The 20,977-nt window shown below is 42.4% G+C and overlaps 1 protein-coding gene across 4 annotated transcripts in view; it reads left to right on the forward strand.

The window, feature by feature from the left end:
* Nucleotides 1–20,977, forward strand: part of HHAT (hedgehog acyltransferase) — a 309,652-nt gene that overhangs the window by 101,300 nt on the left and 187,375 nt on the right. For all 4 annotated transcript variants that reach the window (XM_077763160.1, XM_077763159.1, XM_077763161.1 and 1 more), the window contains one exon: nt 20,250–20,400. In XM_077763160.1, coding sequence (XP_077619286.1) covers nt 20,250–20,400 — 151 coding nt within the window. The remainder of the gene's footprint in view (nt 1–20,249; nt 20,401–20,977) is intronic.

Here is a 20,977-nt window from a genome sequence, read left to right on the forward strand (position 1 = left end):
TTTCAAGAGCTATGGTAAGAGACAGAAAAGCAAATCTGGAACATTCGTGGGGTAGAATTGATTGGTACTACTAAACAGTTGGCTGTGGGGGCTGAGGGACTTAGGAGCCACGGATGAAGGTTGGGATTCTGCTTCAGGCACCTGGTGGATGAGATAGCACATCCTTAGAGTCCACCCTTACTGGGGCCCTCTACCCAGGCATTCTTGCAAGTCTAGATGTCATCCCTTCTCTCCTGTGACCAGTGATGATTGAAAGCAACCATTGACAACTTTTATTGAGCTGAATGTATATGCTGGTTTCTAAAGACTTAGGCATAGATTTCTGTTGAGATTGGGTGTGAGTCTTCTGGTGCTCCAGCGCTCCTGGATTCCAGCACGCTGACTGTAAGGGGTGCTCAGTACAGTTGACTTATCACAGACAGTAGAAGAGCCTCCTTCCTACCTTCTTGCTTTGAATATTCTCCTCCTTTGCTCTTAGCTTCTTATTTTTAGGATTTTCAGGTCAGTTTCATATATGGTGTTAGGTTCTCTGAAGGGTTACAATAAAAGACACAGTGTCTGTCTTCTAGGAATATGAAATATTTTGGAAGAGACCCAACAGGTGGATATTTTGTCTTTTTATGGTCTTAAGGGTGCAACAGTTAATGTTTTAACTTGTGTTATAGGTAACCAGATTGGAGCCAGTTTGGGAAATGTGTTAAGTGCTTTAATGTTCATTAATGATCAGACATATGGATTGTAAACTCCGTGCAACTGTGTCTCTCTTTCATTATTGTTTGTCTGGAACAGAATAGGTGTTCTGCACATATTTGTCCAAAGGATCAAAGTGGGAACAAATGAATTCTTTTGTTGAGTCTTCTGTTGTCAGCTATGTGTTTTTTTTGTTTTTGTTTTTGTTTTTTAGTTGCTCTCTTCAAGGGCATTAACAGTGCAATGAAATACTGTTTGGTTCAGTGCTAAAATAAGTGATTTCTCTTATTTATATGCTTTTGGTTGAATACTGATAAAAATTCCTGTGTTTTTTCTTTTCTTTCTTTTTCTTCTCTGTGTTGTTTCTATTACTGATTACAAAGGACCCTGCCTATTTAAGAGCACCTAATGGGAGGAGACTAATAAAGGCACCAAGTGTCCTTGAGGCAACCCAAGGACTCCATTGTTGCTGATCTGTGGATGGTGTTTATTTGAGCAGCAGTGTATGTACTGATCAACAGGTGTTGTGTTTTGTTTTATTTTGTTGTAGAGTGTCAGGAGTGTTTTGGGAGAAGCAAACCAAACAGTGAGTATAATGAGAGATGGAGTGACCAGCTGTCCTGGTGTGCCAGAGACTGTCTGGCTTTGGCACTGCAAGTCTCATCCTGGGAAACCCTCCAGTCCTCAACAAAATGAGTTGATTGATCCTCCTATATGAGTACTCAGAATTGAGTATAGAGCAAATGGAAGTGGTATTTTTGCATGATCAAGTAATACCTAAAACAGGTGTTAGAAGGAATGACTTCCCCTAAAGGCCCATAGAGAGGACACCTAAATTGTTTCTTCAGGGTCTAGACTTGTACAGTGAAAGTCATTGTAACATGCAGATAGTTTGGGAAGATCCCCTGGGCTCTAGGTACATTCCATCTTCTGTCTGTGGTCCAGGTATTTCTTTGGAGATGAGACATTTGAGAGATTTTGAACTTGGGAATCTTAGAGCCAAATTAGATCTCACAGATCAAACATGTAAAACACTCTCATTTTACAGATTAGAAAATGGAGGCTCAGAGAGGCCCGGTGGTTTTTCTAGCATCACCACTGGTTGGTGACCAAGCCTAGATGGGAGCCAAGTGTGTCGCTGTTCAGGCCTTTGTCCATTTTAAAATTTTAATTAATTTATTCTTGTCTGTTCCTTATGATTTTCTTCTTCTCTTTTTAATAGAATTTATTGTCAAGTTGGCTAACATGCAGTGTGTACAATGTGCTCTTGGTTTTGGGGCTAGATTCCTGTGATTCATTGCTTACATACAACATCCAGGGCTCATCCCAACAAGTGCCCTCCTCAGTGCCCATCAGGCCCTTGCCCTTTTTGCTCCCTTCACTGCTCTCACTTGGCTCTGGTGCATGAGCCAGTGCTTGCCAGTGTCGCAGCGACTGCAGCAGGGAGCCGGGAGTGAGAGATGGATGGTAAGGAATGAGAAATAAGAGGAAGGCTGTAGTGAGTCTTAAAAATGCAGTGTGGATTTTAGACCACAGCCCCTTGTTGAGTGGCCTGAAAATTTAAGAGCCGCAAAGGAGGACTCCTGGGGTGGGTAGGGATGGGAGAACAGGAAGCCTGCAGTCTGCTTAGCCCCCTTCAGGCAGAAAGCACAGTCATTATTTATATAGAAGTGCAGGTCCAGTATCTTCGCCAAAAGGCACCTGCTCACTTTTCTAATGGATCTTTCCTACCGCTCCCTGCTGCCAGACTGTAACTCCTAGGAGTTTTTAAAAAAATTTTTTTAAAATGTTTTTATTTTATTTTTGAGAGAGGCAGAGTGTGAGCAGGGGAGGGGCAGAGAGAGAGGGAGACACACCATCTGAAGCAGATTCTCTGAGCTGTCAGCACAGAGCCTGATGTGGGGCTCGAACTCACAAACTGTGAGATCATGACCTGGGCTGAAGTCAGACACCTAACTGACTGAGCCACTGGGTGCACCCCTCTCCCTCCATTAGGTTTTAGTAAGTGACTTGCTCACTAGTGCATGTTTGTCAGCACACGCAGAGTATAAAATCAAAGTGAGTCTCTCTTCCCAGGTGCCATCTACTTTTCCCATTTGCCTTTTGTTTCTTGTCTAGATTATTTACAAGGGTTTGTTCATTGCCCTGTTTTCCTTACAGCTAATTTTTTAGTTCAATATAGTCTGAATTTTTCCTTATATGATGAAATATTCTTGCAGATTCTGTTCTTTGAGAGTACGATTTTACCACTTGTATTTCTTCTAAGGGCTTGGCTGTAATATCACTAACCAATTCTCTGTTGTTAATCACTGGCTTGAATTTTGGCCTGTTATAAATAATCCCATGATGAACATAGTTGTATCAGCCGTTTTGATCATCCCTGATGATTTCCTGAGGGTGATTTCCTAGGTCAGAGTCTTGGCTACTCCTTGCTGAACAGGCTTTGGATAGGGCCATGTTTCTCTCCCAGCTTCAGCAGTGTTTTAACTATAAGTGTGGATGACCGTGGTTGTTTCATGCAGTGAGTTTCTGTTCAGAAGGCATAGGTCTTTCCCCCAACCCCAGCCCCTCCCTTCCTGATTCTCTTTCCCTGCTCCCTCTTGTGGGGCGTTTTGAGCACCCTTCGCTATAAGACGGTTACACGTTTTATCTCTGAGTTCCAGAAGAAAGCTGCTGGCAGGCTGCTATCTGAGCCATGAACTATAGAAGAGCAGGATGGGCTCTAGCCGGAGGGAGATGCTGCTGTCAGGGTGATGGAGGCCTTGAGCCTGGCTTTTTCTCCCAGTGTTTCTGAACTGAGCTCTGCTGAAAGACAGCCAGTACTCCAGGGAGCCTTGCTGGCCTTCATGGAGCTTGATTTGCCTGAATGTTGAGGCTGTGAACCCACCACTTACAAATATGCGTCCTCAGGTGGGACAAACCTTTTTCCTTCCTGCAGGATAAATTGTTTTTGGAGTCTCTCAAATACCTCCTACCTGTTCATGGAAAACATTCCGTATTAATAGAAGATTTGAATCATTGTGCACCAGGAATAGCAAGGTTATGAGACTTTGGGATTCTGGGGTGTAAAACCGGTTCTAGACTGGTATGACTCCACTGAAAAGGTGCACATTTCTGTAATAGTGTGACAGCTTCTCACTGTGCATTGACTGAAACCAGACTAGTTCTTAACAAAACGCCCTGTGGTTTGGCTCCTAGCCACATCCCTCATTGGTCTCATGTCACTATGTGTTTGCCTTTTGCACTCCACCACACGGGCTTCTCTCTAGATGAGCACCATCTCACTACAGGCTGTGTTTATTAACTGTCCCTTCCGGTTGGAATGCTCTTCCTCTTGATCATTGTATGACTTCTCATCATTCTGGTCTCAGCTGAAATGTCATTTCCTAAGAGAACCTTTCCCCTCCTAAGAGAAACAATTGCCCAAAAAGAAATGGCCAACCAGCGTTTTACATCACCCTGTTCTCTGCACTGGGCTCATCACCATCTAAATTTTCCTTGTTTGTCTCCTCACCACTGAATAGATGTATGATGGATGAGAGTAGGAGAAGCCTTATTTAAATTGGTCATCATGGTGTTCCCAGTGCCTAGACTAGTAGGTAGCTCATGATTTAAAAAAAAATTTTTCAATGATTTTTATTTATTTCTGAGAGAGAGAAAGAGACAGCGTGAGCGGGGGAGGGTCAGAGAGAGAGGGAGACAGAATCTGAAGCAGGCTCCAGGCTCTGAGCTGTCAGCACACAGCCCGTCATGGGGCTCAAACCCACGAACCGCGAGATCATGACCTGAGCCGAAGTTGGACGCTTAGTCAACTGAGCCACCCAGGCACCCCAAGTAGCTCATAATGACACTATTTGTTACATATTGTGCTGTGGGTCAGGCACTCTTTACCGTTCAGAGCAGGTGTCCTCTGTAGATTCACTTGGGGTTTGAAGATCTTTTAGTTTCCACTCTCTATTCACTAATTTCGTGACCTTGGAAAAACCACTTACCATCTCTGAATCTCACCATCTTCATCTTTAAAGTCAAACCCTTAGCACTTCCCCAAAGAACCCCAAAGGGAACTTGAGAGGAATCGCTATGGTGATGGATTTACAAGCCCCTGTAAACTTGTAATTACTCAGCAAATGGAAATTGTCCTTCCCTGTTTATTGCAAGTACATGGGACTGCTGTGGGTGTCTCCAGAAGCTCGGGAACAGGGAAAGTACAGCCCATTACAAAGAACTGATTATCCCATCAGTGCACAATGGATCAGAGATCTGGGTCTCGGACAGCCCTTTACTGCTGACAGCCTCATTGGAAGCTTTAACATCCCCATGCAAGGGTTCTGCCAAGCAGAAAGAACCAGAAAGGTGGTCGGCTTGGGCAGAACTACACAGGGAAACATCCAAAAGGCAAGTGCTGACAATTCCCATGCAAGCATTGACTGGGAGGGATACCCTGTTCTGACAATTTGCTTTGTCATGTCCACTGACAGAATATCCCTGTTGTGGGGCAGATGCCTTCCTTCATGGCTCAGAGCTGGATGCCTTTAAATGTTCATTTTCTCTCGCCGATGCCCTGGCCCTGATTTCTTCCTCAGCAAGCGACTCCTTGAGTGCATAATTAGATTTCCTATGTGGTTGGCCCAGAGAGAAAAGAGGCAAAGGAGAAAATGTGAGGCCCCTGTTACCTAGGAGGTGATACTTAGCACTCTTAATTGGCAGACAGGCACTTTTCTGTTGTTATACATTTGTCCCCATGAGCTTGGTTTATTATGCAAATGCCTCCTGACTCTGATCAGCTCTCAGGTTCCGACAGTCTCTCTCTCGGAGATCAGCCTGGCCACAGTGACTTTATCAGTGCACAGTGCCTTGTCCAGGGCCTCTTACCAGGTATCACATCTTTCCATTTGCAGTGTGGTCATGGTTTAATTTGAGGTTGGTCTGGAGATTCTTGAATGCAGCAATCGAGTGTGTGTGTGTGTGTGTGTGTGTGTGTGTGTATCTCTATCAGTAGTTCAGCGTAGTCATACTGGAAAGGGCCAGGAGGTGGCAGTAAAAGCTAGGTGGTCACTTGAGCAATGCAAATTAGAATTTTTTTAAATCTGTCTGATACTCAGCCTCCCAGGCAATTTACAGTGTGGTGAGGTGTAGTGGTGCTTCTGGACCAGGAGGAGGAGGAGGTCGCCGCTGGCATCCCGCTTGTGACATCCCTGAGTCTTACCGCTTTAAGCTTTTCTTGTGAAATTCTCCTGCAAAATTAAAAATCCTTAATATATTCTAGTTTACAGGTTTTACGTAGAACGTATCTTTATGTACAGGCTGTGGATCAGAGGGTCACTGGGTTTCAGCAGTGGGAGTGTCCCAGCCCCTTAATTTGTAGACCAGGTGGACTTGACTCCTCGTTCCCTGAACTGAAGAGAGCCCAGTGCTCTCCTCAAACTGCCAGCTCATGGCCGCCTCTGCCTCTCCTCCCTTGTTTCTGTGGAATTAGTTCTGTTTAAGGACTATCCCTGCCGTGCATTGCCCTGACCATCACATGGTACTTTTTCTTGATTTGTGTACGTACACACACATGTGTTTATTAGGGGAGTTTAATAAAGGTTTGGAAGAAAGCCACACAGGCAACTTACCGTTGGCGGTTGGAGCCCCTGGTTCCTGCACCACGCCTGACCCTCGCCCTGTTCTCCAGCCGTGCTGCTCCATCTGCTGCTTTGTACTCTTTTTCTGCCCTTCTCCCCTCATAAAAAAAACAAAAAAAACAAAACCATCACCTGTTCTCTTACAGCTTTCTCAACACAAAATCTCTCTCAAACACAAAACACATCCATCTCACATTCTTGCTTGGCTTCTCAGGTCTTTTACTATAAAGTTTGCGCTTTTCACCTGACCAGCGTGACCCTTTCCGATCACGTCCTTCTTGTTGCTGACGCCACGTCACCATGACTGCAGGTGCTCCCGGCCCCCTCCCCAGCACACTGGCCCATTTCGTATCTTCACGCTGTGCACACATCGTCGCTTGAGGTTTCTGCCATCCAGCTGACTCTTCCTTCAAAACAGCTCACTTCTGGGCTACTTCCCCTACTTCCTCAGATTTAGATGATGCCTTCCTCCATCCCCCACTACTGTAATGAATTACTTTTGATTAGGAGAGAGAAATTGAGTGTTCTTGTCCTGAACTGTCACTAATTTTGTATCACCAAGCATATTAAGGGAGTTTAGATGGGCTTGCTGATTGTGAAGTGTTATTTAAGTATGAGCCTCCCTCAAATCTAATTGCGATCAATGAAAAAATGATGGTCATTTAGTGCAAATCAATTCAACAGAGTTTCATGAAGCCTTCAGAAGGAAATGATTACCCACTCATTCTCCAAACCTTCCTCAGGCACACATTGGGTGCCAGATATCACGTGGGGCCAGAGGCGTGGAAGTGGAGATGTCCGGGGCTGATTGCACCTACAGTTTTGGAATTTAGGAGACACCTCAGTATTAGCAATATGTATGCAGAATTCAGTGGTGAATGGGTGGCTATTAAAGCTAGTGGAGCAGATGATGTGTAGAAGATCCCCAGATTACTGGGGACTTGGACACATCCTGCTTTTCAAATATTTCTTTTCCTGTGAAAGGGAAGGTGCTTGTAGTGCAACTTCCTATTCTGAAGGGTTAGAAAGAATCATTTAATATCTTTGATAATTGGTACATTTTAAATCGTTTTCACATCCCTCAAGGACAATCACAGATCGTTCCATTGTCACAGAGATAAAATGTTATAATGAATCTATAGGTTAAGTAAATAGAGATAACCTACATAAACATACCCTAGTTACTTTGACAGTTCTTTTTTCCCCCTGAAGTGCTAGCAGCTTTGAGAATTACCTGAGGATTTACCCTTTGAGGAAGCTTTGATAACTGGCAGTGATTTTGCTTTTTCCCCTCTTACACTACCTGTTACATTATGGAATTCAGTTTTGCAAAGAGTTGTCTGTAGCACAACTTTTTGTGGAGGTATGTATTTTAGCAGAACTCTACAGAGGGACTTGGGGCTTTGTGCTTCTAACAGGAGCATTTGATCTTGCCTGAGTGATTGCCGATCTCCCCTCCGGCTAGCAGAACGTTGTTTCTTCCCAGTTAAGTTGTGGTTGTCAAAATTATAGCAGCCTTTAGCTAATAAAATTAAAGGTCAATCCCATGGCACAGGATTTTCCTTTAAATTCTCTGCATGTTCTCTTTTTGGATACTCAGTGATGAATGTCAGAGTGAGTTTGGAACATTGCCTTTGAAGTTCTGGCACTCAACAAACAGATTGGGCAGGAGGGGTGTCTTTCTCCTTTCTATACGTGAGAGTCAGAAAATCTAAATGAACAACAAAAGAAAGGTAATCTCACCCTTCTCCAAGAAAACTTCTGGTTGCACTTTGGTGTACATTTTTACACATGTGGGAAAGGCAAGTAGGGTGTGGATCTTTGAACTTGGAATTTCTCAGACTTGATTGAACATAACTTCCTAGTCCAGATGGCTCCTGAGTTACAGCAGGTTGACTTAACACTTTCTGATTTTCAGATGGTGCAGAAGCAATGGGCAGCATTCAGTAGAAACCATACTCTGAATTGTGAATTTTGACCTTTTCATGAGCTGGCAGTATGCTTTTGTGACGCTAGGCATCAGCAGCGAGACGAGACGCAGCTCTGAGCCAGCCATGTGACTGTGAGGGTAAACAATGGACACACTTAGAGCCGTGCTGTTCTTCACTTTGAGTAGAGCACTCAGTTACATGAGATATCCAACACTTTATATAAGCTTTGCATTAGAGGATTTTGTTTAACTGTAGGCTAGTAAGTGTAAGTGCTCTAAGCACATTTAAGGTAGGCTAGGTCAAGCTCTGGTATTAAGTAGGTTAGGTGTAATAAATGCATTTTGGACATAGGATATTTATGATGGGCTTATCAGGATGTAACCCCATTGTACTTGTTTTGCATTCAGATTTCAGGACTCTGACCCAACCTGTTATGTCAGAATCAGTCAAGGAGAAGCCTGGGAGTCTCTGTGATGAATTATCCCAGTAGATTCTTAGGAGCAGGTAAACTTGGGAAACACTGTTGTAATGGATGAAGATGGTGATGGGGCATCTTGCTGTAAGAGACCCACTTCAAAGGCCACCAATTCCCAGTGATTCAAGGTCTGATAGTAAGCAAGTTCATTATACTATCTCATGGCATTCTCCCCCTTCTCCTTCCTCTAATTTGCCTCTCCTTTTCACTTGCCTTTTTTTCTGTGCTTATAGGGTGAGCAAGGAGGTGGGATTGTGCTGACATAAGTCTACTTTGCTCACGGTCCCCTGCAGATGAATTTGGTTGGTGTGTGAGGAGGAAGTTGAGTATTCCTGGCTAAAATTCAGGGTTCAGGTGGGGACTCTTAATACCACCCCTTTTAAAACTTTTTCTTTTCTTAGAAAATTAAAGGCAAAAACACAACCTCCATGTATTCATCACTCAGGGTCAACGATTATCAACTCATGGCCAATTTTCTTTAATCTGTACTCTCTCTCACATCATTGTGAAGCAAATTCCAGACATCTTATCATTATCCATAAATATTTCAGTAGTATCTCTAAAAGGTAATAATTACTGTTTTCTTTCTTTTTAAAAAACTTTATTGGGGCGCTTGGGTGGCTCAGTCAGTTAAGCATCTGACTTCGGCTCAGGTCATTATCTCACGGTTCGTGGGTTCGAGCCCTGCGTCGGGCTCTGTGCTGACAGCTCAGAGTCTGGAGCCTGCTTTGGAGTCTGTGTCTCCCTCTCTCTCGGACCTTCCCCTGCTCACGCTGTCTCTGTCTCTGTCTCTCTCTCTCTCTCTCTCTCAGAAATAAATAAAACATTAAAAATAAGACCTTTATTTTTGCAGAAGTTCAAGGTTTACATTGACATTGAGGTAAGTGAAATGGAAGGTACAGAGATTTCCTAATACCCCACCAACCCCACACATGCACAGTCTCCCTTACTGTCAATACCTGCCACCAGGGAGGGTACATTAGTTACAACTGACGAACCCACTTTGACATCCCATAATCACCCAAAGTCTGTAGTTCACAGTAGGCTTCTCTCCTGGTGTTGTGCATTCCATTGGTTTAGCCAAATGTTGGGCTGTTTTCTTTTGAACGTCAGAATATTATATGATGACAAAATATGACAGATTGTAACTATATGGTGGTAACTTACAGTTTTTCTTTAAAAGAGCTCAACAAGGTCCCATTTTTTGAGTTCTTTATAGAATGGTGTTTCACCATTGTAAATTGAGGTATATGAGATTAGGGGGATAAAAGAGAGCTTTCTAAGGGATTTGAGAGTGAAGAAGTGAGAAGGTGAAAATGGTTGAAAGTTAGTTGGTTTTTCATAGTAAAGATATAATAAAGCTCTGGGGAGTGTACATGAGAGTCCTGATTGAAATTTCAACTGCTCACTGGCTGGGAGTTTAGGGACCTGTCTCCTGAGGGCATGTAGTCAGAGGGTTTTAGCTCATTGTTTAAGTGCCAGCTGTTGTTGAAATAATGTCTGTGCACCTGTCTACGTGGTAATGAAATGCAAACCAAGTCATTTATTTGCTTTTTCTCCTTCTGCAATATCACAACAAGGGGAGAGGGGTAAGGCATTTGACATTTGATGTCTGTTTTGAAAAGTGGGGACACAAACACATGTCAGATAGCATGAGATTCTCTTGTCTTCCTTTGGAGACATTATACATTCTCAGGTTTGTTAAGATTCAGTAGAAAAAATTAATTTTTATAAATTCTTTCCTTGGATTAGAATCCCGAGGTGATTGGAGTTTAATGCAGTGTGAACCCAGCACTTCTGTGGGATTTACTACTGTGGAACTTGACTGTTCAATTACAGATACTCCATGTAGTGTGAGGGTAATTTCATGGTGCCTGCTTGAGGAATGGAAGAGATGCCCACTTGATGGAGCATTATAAAAAGCAGCAGGTGGCACTAGTTATTATCATGACATCCAACTGTTCCCTTTCCTCCCACCCCCAACATCCCTGAGAATGCTGTGATCTTTGCTGACCCTGCCCAACACATTATTATGCCCCGTAACAGTACACAGGTACCTTCTCAGATGACATCAAAGGGGTGGATCTTTCCTTTTAAGCAAAGTTGATGTATGGAAATCTGAATTTGTTGAATACTTTTGGGAGGCTGTTACCTGCTTTCTAGAGGGATTCTTTGCTCCTTGAAGGATTTGCAGGAGAATAATTAGTAGCTGATCTCTAGCTCTTTTTGCCCATAGACTTTACAGAGCACTTCTCCCGGGCAACTTTGCCCAGTAGATGCTTCATAGTGAAGCACCAAAATTCAAACTGTCATCTACACCTGGTCTTCACCTGAAAATTGGCTCTTTAGAATTTTCAGGTCATTTGGCCCTATATAAATCTCCTGTTCCTGCCTTACTTCAGTCTTTTGTGGCTGTGTGTGTGTGTGTGTGTGTGTGTGTGCGCGCGCGCGCGCGCGCGCACGCACACGCACGCGGTTTGCTTCTGTGTAGGGTTTTCTTCCCCCACAGTTTGGGATAGGGAAGGACCTGTTATGCTTCTATAGTCAGTTTTGAAAAAAAGATTTAAAATTTATTTTGCCAAAAAAATGCTTCTGGAACATCTTGATTTTACTTTTGTGAAGCATTCAGTATTTTTGCTGGACAATTATTTTGATCTTAAGTGTGATTTATTGTGGGTATAGTTTCTCCACCTGTGGTGTTAACAGTTTATAATTAAAGAAGATGGGCAAATAGGAGTCAATGTTCTACCCCCTCCCCAGAAATGTTAAGACTTAACCTAGACTTAAATCTAGTAAGAAAGCTTTCAAAACTAGAATTTTCAATATGTCTAAAGATTAAGCATTTTGGGAAGTAAACTCTGCGTTAATAACACACTCATTCTGATGCTAAGAGGATCAGAATTCTCAAATCTATGACTCGGGAGTTGCTTACCACAGCACACCGCCTTGTCTATATCTTCTTCGGCTGCCTCTTAACAGCCCCCTCATTGTCCCGCCATCCGGTCTGCCTCACACGAACTCTCTTCTGTCGAGTCTGCTCTCAGAGTTGTATGTGAGTCTAGCAAATGTGGTGCACTGAGGCAGCAGACCCAAATTCAAGTCATGACTCTGCTACTTATTAGTGGTTTGTGCTCTTAGGCAAGTTTTGTAACCTTTCTGTGTCCAAGTCCCTGTCAGTGAAATGTGGGTGGTAATAATATCCGCGGGGAGGTATGTTCTGAAAATGAAACACGATGACGGCAAACTGATTGGCATGAGACCTAGTAAGTGCTTAGCCCTCGGTAGCTGTTGTTCTGCCACAGTGCACTCTCAGAAACTAGTTTGTTGGTGAACTTGCTCTGGCAGTTTGAAATGGCATTTTACACACACCTTAAATGTTATAAGAGAATATAGTGAACGTGTGTTTTGTCCATCATTTAGTTAAAAAAAAAAAAATGTTGAAGCCACCTTGGTTACCCACTCTAACTGTATTTTCCAACCCATTTACCCCTAAATGGTAACTCAGTTTGGTGGTTTTTGCCCTCCTGTATTTTACACTTTTACTACATAGGTGACTTGTTTTCAGTGGTTGTTAGTAGTTAACAAGACCCGTGGGAGATGAACTAGAATTGTTTGAGAAGCCATAAAGGTTATGAAATGGTAGCTCCCCACCTTCATAGTCGTGAAGGGAGCAGAAAGGGTGAAGTTCGGATCCCTCCCATCAGAGGGCCCAGCCTTCATCTCCTCCTTTGGCTGCTGCCCCTGTTGGAACCAAGACCCACCTGCAGACTACAGCCCTACCTCTTTGCCCTCTCCTTTATCATCACTCAGAAAGAAATTGTGCAGCCAGAATTTTGCATCCCTGAGAGCACTGTTGAACCAGCCCAGTCTGTTCGTGCTTCATTTACTGTCTACCCTCTTTGATTATCTCCAGTTTGGAGGCCTGGGGACTTGGGTTACTGCTTCTCCAGCCTCTCTAACTCCTTGCCTTTTTGTCTCCTCATCTGCCCTTCCACTCCTTGGTTTTGGTGTGATTGCACTGGATACTCAGTACTTGTATTTCTTAAAAGCATCCTTTGAACCTTCTACTGTGAACTGTTCATGGGCAGGTGCAGCTTGGGTTCCTGGGATCACCCTCCTTTTTGAGCCGTGCAGGGTCAACTGCCAGTTGTGGGTGGCATCGTCATCAACACATACAACCAGTTGTTTAGAGCATATACTTAATGTAGGATGAGTACTTATCGTGCTCAGGTAGTAGAGGACAGGTAGTTACCTTAGAGATTCAGCTTGGGGTGGTGCACTGAATGAGTCTGAATGAACTACTGGGTTCCAACCGATTTCTCCTGTATCCTGCTGAGTCCAGCAGGTAGGGACACTGGCTACTACTGTAGGTGGGGGTATAGGTTCAACTTGAAATTCCTTAGATTTAGGTTGAAGCTGGAACACTTCCTGCAGTCATTTATTTGCAGAACTCCATGACGAGAAATGATTGGATGATTTTGACCTCCTTGGCCTCTTAAGGCTGGGTGAGTTTGCCAAGAGCTGGTGCCTGCGCCCCCCACCAGCATGCCATCTTCTCTTCTCTTCTTGGGTGCTTGTCCTTCTGGGGCTCCTGGCCGGACTTCCTACAATCTGCCCACTCCTTCAGCCCTTCCCCTGTCAGTCACATTCACTCACTTGGTTTCCTGGCTCTGATCCATGTCCTCCTTCTGATCCAGAGCCTTACATAACTACTGTTAGGCAATAGCCACCTTTTCTTCAGCATCTCTCTGGGAAATCGGGACCATCGTGGTAACTCTGACGGCTGGTGTTGACCTTCCCAGCACATGAGCTGCCTGCCTTCCTCTACCCCCAGCTGGGAGGGAAAATCTCCAAGTGTGTCCTGGTACCTCTTCTAGCTTGTTCCTGGTCTCTGTTCTTGATTAATCTTTTTTTTTTTTTAATTTTTTAAATGATTTATTTCTGAGAGAGAGAGAGAGAGAGAGGGGCAGTGTGAGCAGGGGACGGTCAGAGAGAGAGACACAGAATCTGAAACAGGCTTCAGGCTCTGAGCTGTCAGCACAGAGCCCGACGCAGGGCTTGAACTCACAAACCATGAGATCATGACCTGAGCCAAAGTCGCACGCTTAACCAAGTGAGCCACCCAGGTGCCCCTCTTGATTAATCTTCTTTAAAAGTTTTATTTCAATTCCATGTGGTTAAAACCGTGTAATATTATTTTCAGGTGTACAATAACACCTGTACAATAACACTTCCATACGTCATCTGGTGCTCATCACAAGTGTGCTTTCTTATCTCCGTCACCTATTTAACCCATCCCTGCCAACTCCCTTTTAGTAACCATCAGTTCTCAATATTTAAGACTCTGTTTCTTATTTTTTCTTTTTTCCCTTTGCTCATTTTTTTTTTTTTTTTTTTTTAAATTCCACATGAGTGAAATCATACGGTATTTGTCTCTCTGGCTGACTTCTGTCATTTAACGTCATGTTCTAACAATGTCTTTGCAAATGGCAAGATGTCATATTTATGGCTGAGTAATAGTCCATCGTATGTGTATACCACATCTTCTTTATCCACTCATCGGTCGGTGGACACGTCGGCTGCTTCCATATCTCGGCTATTGTAAATAATGCTGCTTAAACATATTGTAAAAAATGTGCATATATCCCTTTGAATGAGTGTTTTTGTAACTGTAAATACCCAGTAGTGTAATTGATGGATCGTAGGGTAGTTCTATTTTTAGCTTTTTTGAGGAACCTTCATACTGTTTTCCATAGTGGCTACACCAGCTAGCATTCTGCCAGCTGTGCAAGATGGTTCCCCTTTCTCCACATCCTGGCCAACACCTGTTGTTTCTTATGTTGTTGACTTTAGCTATTCTGACAGGTGTAAAGTGATAGCTCATTGTGGTTGTGATTTGCATTTCTCTGATGGTAAGTGATGATGAGCATCTTTTCATGTGTCTGTTGGCCATCTGGATGTCTTCTTTAGGGAAATGTCTGTTCATGTCTTCTGCCTATTTTTTAATGGATTATTTGCTTTTTGGGTGTTGAGTTTTATAAGCCCTTTGTGTATTTTGGATACTAACCCCTTTGGGATGTGTCATTTACAAATATCTTCTCTCATTCCGTAGGTTGCCTTTTAGTTTTGTTGATTGTTTTCTTGACTGTGTTGAAGCTTTTTCTTTTGAGGTAGTCCCAGTAGTTTATTTTTGCTTTTGATTCTCTTGCCTCAGGGGGCCTATCTAGAAAAAAGTTGCTGTGGCCAGTGTCAAAGAAGTTATTGTGTTCTCATTTAGGACTTTTATGGTTTCATGTCTCACATTTAGATGTTTCTTCAATTTTGAATTTATTTTTGTGTATGGTGTAAGAAAGTTCAGTTTTCCCAACACCATTTGTTGAAGAGACATTCTTTTTTATATTGGACATCCTTTCCTTCTTTGTCAAAGACTAATTAACCATATAATTGTGGGTTGATTTCTGGGTTTTCTATTCTGTTCCATTAATGTATGTATCTATTTTTGTGCCAGTATCATACTGCCTTGATTGCCACAGCTTTATAACTTTTATAGGAAACTTTTATAAAGTCTGGAATTGTGATGCCTACAGTTTTGCTTTTCAAGATTGCTTTCAGGGTCTTTTGTGGTTCCATACACATTTTTTAAGGATTGTTGGTTCTAGCTGTCTGAAAAATGCTGGTGGTATTTTGTTAGGGATGGCATTAAATGTGTAGATTGCTTTGGGTAGTATAGGCATTTTAATGATACTTGTTCTTTCAATCCATAAGCCTAGAATATCTTTCCATTTCTGATCATCTTCAGATCCTTTCATCAGTGTTCTATAGTTTTCAGAGTACAGACCTTTAACATTGTTGGTGAGTGTTATTCCTACGTATCTTATTGTCTTTGGTGCAATTATAAATGGGATTGTTTTCTTCATTTCTCTTTCTGCTGCTTCATTACTGGCGTATAGAAATGCAACAGCTTTCTGTACATTGATTTTGTATCCTGGGACTTCACTGAATTTGTTTATCAGTTCTAGCCATTTATTGGTGGAGTCTTTGAGGGTTTCTATATGGAGCATCATGTCATCTGCAAATAGTGAAAGTTTTATTTCTTCCTTGCCTATTTGGATGCCTTTTATTTCTTTTTTGTCATCTGATTGCTGAGGCTGGACTTCCAGTGCTATGTTGAATAGAAGCAGTAAGAGTGGACATCCTTGTCTTATTCTTGACCTTAGAGGGAAAACACTCAGTTGTTTCCCATTAAGGATGAGTTAGCTGTGGGTTTTTCATAAATGGCCTTTATTATGTTGAAGTATGTTCCCTGTAAACCTACCTTGTTGAGGGTTTTTATCATGAATGGATGTAGTACTTTGTCAAATGCTTTTTCTTCATCTATTGAAATCATCATATGGTTCGTAATCCATTCTCTTATTGATGTGATGTATCACATTGGTTTGCAAATATTGAACTACTCTTGCAACCTAGGAATAAATCCTACTTGACCATGGTGAATGATTTTTTAAAAAGTATTTTTGGATTTGGTCGGTAGTATTTTGTGGAGGATTTTTGCATATGTGCTTATTGGAGATATTGACCGTTCTCTTTTTTGTGTGTGTGGTGTCTTTATGAGGTTTTGGGGCCAGCTTAATGAATGAATCTGGAAGTTTTCCTTCATTTTCTATTTTTTGGAAGAATTTGAGAAGAATAGGTATTCTTCTTTAAATGCTTGATAGAATTTGCCTCTGAAGCTACCTGGTCCTGGACTTGTGTTTGCTGGGAGTTTTTAAATTATTGATTTAATGTCTTTGCTGGTAATTGGTTTGTTCAGATCTTCTTCATTAATCTTTATACATTTGATTCTTATCCTGGATCTTATATAATGAAAGGTTCTTTAAAAAACTGTGGTAGAACACTTATTCTGAGATCTATTTAAAAAATGTAAAATACAGTATTGTTAACTGTAGGCATGAGACATTCTTATAAAGAACTTAATATGAGAAGAAACTATTTATTTTTTAAATAGTTTATTGTCAATTTGGTTTCCATATAACACCCAGTGCTCATCCCCACAAGTGCCCTCCTCCATGCCCATCACCCCCCTTCCCCTACCCCACACCCCCATCAGCCCTCAGTTTGTTCTCGGCATTCAAGAGTCTCTCATGGTTTGCCTCCCTCCCTCTCCCCCACTATTTTTCCCCTGAGAAGCAACTTTTATAAAATGTCTAGTTTTCCTGAATCTGCACAGACTAAGTCATGGAGCATTTAAGCGAAATCTAGAATAGGTTAGATATAAACATGGTAGAAGTGGCTGGGGTTATTTTCCTTGGAGCAGAAAAGGTTCAGAGATGAAGTCAGGCCATGGATGGAGGCGAGAGCCCAGCATAGACTGGAGGTTGGAGTGTAGCGGTGAGTCAGGGCACACAAGCTCGTGGGCACAGAAAACTGGGAGTCTTGAGGGCAGGGCTGAATGTAGAAAGAGGGTAGCTCTGCAGCTGGCTGGTCAAGAGTTGAGGGGCCTCTTTTCCAGTCTGTGGCAAACTCTCCCCAATCCTTGGCAGACTCTGGCATAAGACACAGCTTGACCCATTCTGGGTTCATGAAGACTTTTCATTAGGCAGATGCTAAGTTGTTTGAGTCAATAGGGGAATCTAACAGTTTCAGAGGATCTAATACAACTTGGACCCTTACCTTTATTCCTGGGAAGAACCTCCCACTATGAGCAGCATTCACTGGACAGGCTCTTCTTTATTGGGCATGTGCTATTAAAACTCCTGTGTTTAATCATGTGGTCATGGGCTTTGAGCCACCTGTAGTGTGGTAGAAAATATATGCAAGTATAAAAACTCCTACAAGGTAATGTGTAATAGTGGTGTTAATGCTACTTCCTCATGCATGATATCGATGAGATGATGCTAGAACTGAAATTATGAAATATTTAAATGAAATAGACCATTTAAAAAATCTTAAATTTTTAAAAAAAATGTTTATTTTTGACAAAGAGAGCACCAGCAGGGGAGGGGCAGAAAGAGACACAGAATCTGAAGCAGGCTCCAGGCTCTGAGCTGTCCGCACAGAGCCTGACACAAGCTCGAACCCATGAACTGCGAGACGGTGACCTGAAGTTGGACACTTAACTGACTAAGCCACCCAGGTGCCCCGGAAATCTGACAGATTTTACTCCTGTGCTCCTAGGAGATAACTGTATAAAACCCACATCATATTAAAGGCAGTATTTGAGCAGGAAGTATCTTGTTCTCCCTGATCTTGCACCTGTTAACAGGGAAAAGAAGTTTCTGATGTCTCGTATCTGAAAGAGCTCCCAGTGGCCTTAACCTTGCACAGGCCTCCCTGGGTCCTCAAATGCCTTTACTTCTTCAGGCTGATCATTTTCAGCTTTGGAGGCTTTGTGCCCTTTAATTTGTGCCCTGTCTTTTTTAGCTTTGTGATTTTTCTGAGTCTGGTGGTTCATTTTAGAGTATTTTAGAGTCCCCCTCATTGCCATCTTGGCCAGTGGAATGGATTTCTTCCCCATTCGGTATAGTTATATGCTCCCTAAATACTTTTTAGATGGTATTGCTAGCACATATATCCCACTTCTTGATAAGTGTGTAGATATACACACTTAATGCATATATATTATTATACACACATCAGCTTGTCTTTCTTGACTGCTATCAGATACATCCAGCAGTGCTACTATTTCATACCCAGCCCTTTCAACACACATGATTGCAGTCTGACTTCCAAAGGTCAAAGCCGCCAGCCAGGGAACCAGAGGAGTGGTGGTTGGTAGAGCACAGTGAGCCCTAGCTGCAGACCCAGGTCATTCCCGGTGGGGACAGAGAGAGGCCTGTGTGGGCCGTAGCATGCATCTCAGACCTCATATCTTGCCCAGTGTCCACATCCTGTGTTCTTCTCATCCTCAAAAGGTGCAATTCCGGCCAAGAGGCCGTTGTAGCCTGGGGTCCTCCTGGGGTTTATTTTGTTTTGTTTTGCTTTGTTGTTAACAGCTGTGTTGTGATCTGGCACACATACCATACAGTTCACCCACTTAAAGTATACAACTCAGTGGCTTTTAGTATATGCACAGATATGTGCAACTATCACCACTGCCAATTTTATAATATTTTTATCACTTCAAAAAGAAACCCTACCCTTTAGCCATCCTCTCCCACCCCCGCCCATAATCCCATCCTCTACCTCTCTAGTGCTGGGGAACCAGTAATCAACTTTCTATTTTGGTCTGTTGCCTTATTCTGGACTTTTATATCAATGGATATAAGATGTGGTCTTTCATGACTGGCTTATTTCACTTAGCATGGTGTTTTAAGATTCATCCATGTTGTAGCACATGTCCGTATTTCATTCCTTTAAACATTTTTAAAAAATACTCATTTATCCTTGAGAGAGAGAGATAGAGGGCATGTAGGGGAGGAACAGAGAGAGGGAGAGCAGGTTTCAGGCTCTGAGCTGGCAGCACAGAGCCCAACATTGGACTTGAACTCACGGTTCGTGAGTTCGTGACCTGAGCTGAAGTCAGATGCTTAATCAGCTGAGCCATCCACGTGTCCCAGTATTTCATTCTTTAGTAAGGCAACATAATATTTCATTGGGTGGATATACCACATTTAGTTTATTCTTCTGTTGATGGATATTTTAGTGGTTTTTATCTTTTGGCTATTGTGAATAATGCTATTACAAACATTTGCGTGTAAGTTTCTGTGTGGGCATCTCTTCTCATTTTTCTTGGATATATACCAAAGAGTGGAATTGCTGGGTCATATGATAACTTTAAGTTTAATCATTTCAGGAAATGCCAAGCTATTTTGCAAACTGGCTGCACCATTTTATATTCTTACCAGCAGCGTGTGACAGTTCCAATTTCTCCACATCTTCATCAACCCTTGTTGATCTGACTTTTTGATTTTAGCCATCCTAGTGGGTGTGAACTCGTGAAGTTTTGGAAAGATCTGGGGAGGATTTTCCCTTTCTGACAGCTTTTAAATTCATAATGTGTGTGCGTACACAAACCTGTATGTACAAATGTAATTTAAATGTATAAATATATATATATAAAACACTTTTAAGTATTCTATCTATAAAAGCATCATTACTAAGAGGTCCTGTTGCCCATTACAATAATAAAGGGTTTTAAAAAAATTTTTTATAGTTTATTGTCAAACTGGTTTCCATATAACACCCAGTGCTCATCCCAACAAGTGCCCTCCTCCATGCCCATCTCCCCCTTCCCCCCACACCCATCAGTCCTCAGTTTGTTTCTCAGCATTCGAGTCTCTCATGGTTTGCCTTCCTCCCTCTCCCCAACTATTTTTTCCCAATAAAGGGGTTTTTAATATTTGTTAATCCAAAGTTCTCATTGCTCAAAACCAATGAGAACCAAACTTTCTGTAATGTGTGAGGTAAGGAGAAGAAAGGGGAGGGGTGGAGAAGTGGCAACAGATGGTGTGTTTTCAGGAATGCTGTGTCTTTCCCAGGAGATTGCTCTATTGCTTACCTTTGTGTCTGATGGGTCCCTCTGTCTTTCAGGAGGACTGGCATTGGCTCAAGTGATCTTTTTCTACTTGAAGTACTTGGTGCTTTTTGGTGTCCCAGCTCTGCTCATGCGCCTGGATGGACTCACACCACCACCCCTCCCTCGCTGTGTGAGCACCATGTTCAGTTTCACGGGGATGTGGAGGTCAGTAGCTTGGTTATTTAAAGCCCTTTGGGGATGTCCAGTGGGGGGAGCCATGGCTTGACAAACTTCAAAGGGTTTGGGCCACCAAACCTCTGTCCCTCACTCAGACCTCATTTGGCACTTGGGTTTCTTCATCTGTCTAATAGGATGACAGTCCATGCTTTTTGAACCACTCAAAAATACTGTCAAGCTATGAAGATATGTGAAATAAGAAAATTTCTCCCTAAGTCTATGTACAGATGCACAAAGGGTTATGTTTCAGTGGTTTCTTAATAACTTGGGATATGCTGCAAGATGCTGATCATTTTGTTGCTCTCTGTTTTTCTCAAAAATGACCTCTGTGTATGTGGGACTGTTAGGTTAAAAAAAACAAAAACAAAAACAGACTTAGGAAATGAGCGTAGGTCCCTGTTTGGCATTTACTAGCTCTCAGGTCTGGGACAATTTACTAAATTTCTCTAAGTTTTAGTTCTCTCTTAAGTGGTAATAATAATAGTGAGGGTGATGATGCCCACATGCAGGAGTTTCGAATATTAAATAATCTAATGCATTTAAGGCATTTGGCACACAGTAGATG

This window comes from Crocuta crocuta, unplaced genomic scaffold (genome assembly GCF_008692635.1).
Source record: "Crocuta crocuta isolate KB4526 unplaced genomic scaffold, BGI_CrCroc_1.0 scaffold3, whole genome shotgun sequence".
NCBI lineage: Eukaryota > Metazoa > Chordata > Mammalia > Carnivora > Hyaenidae > Crocuta > Crocuta crocuta.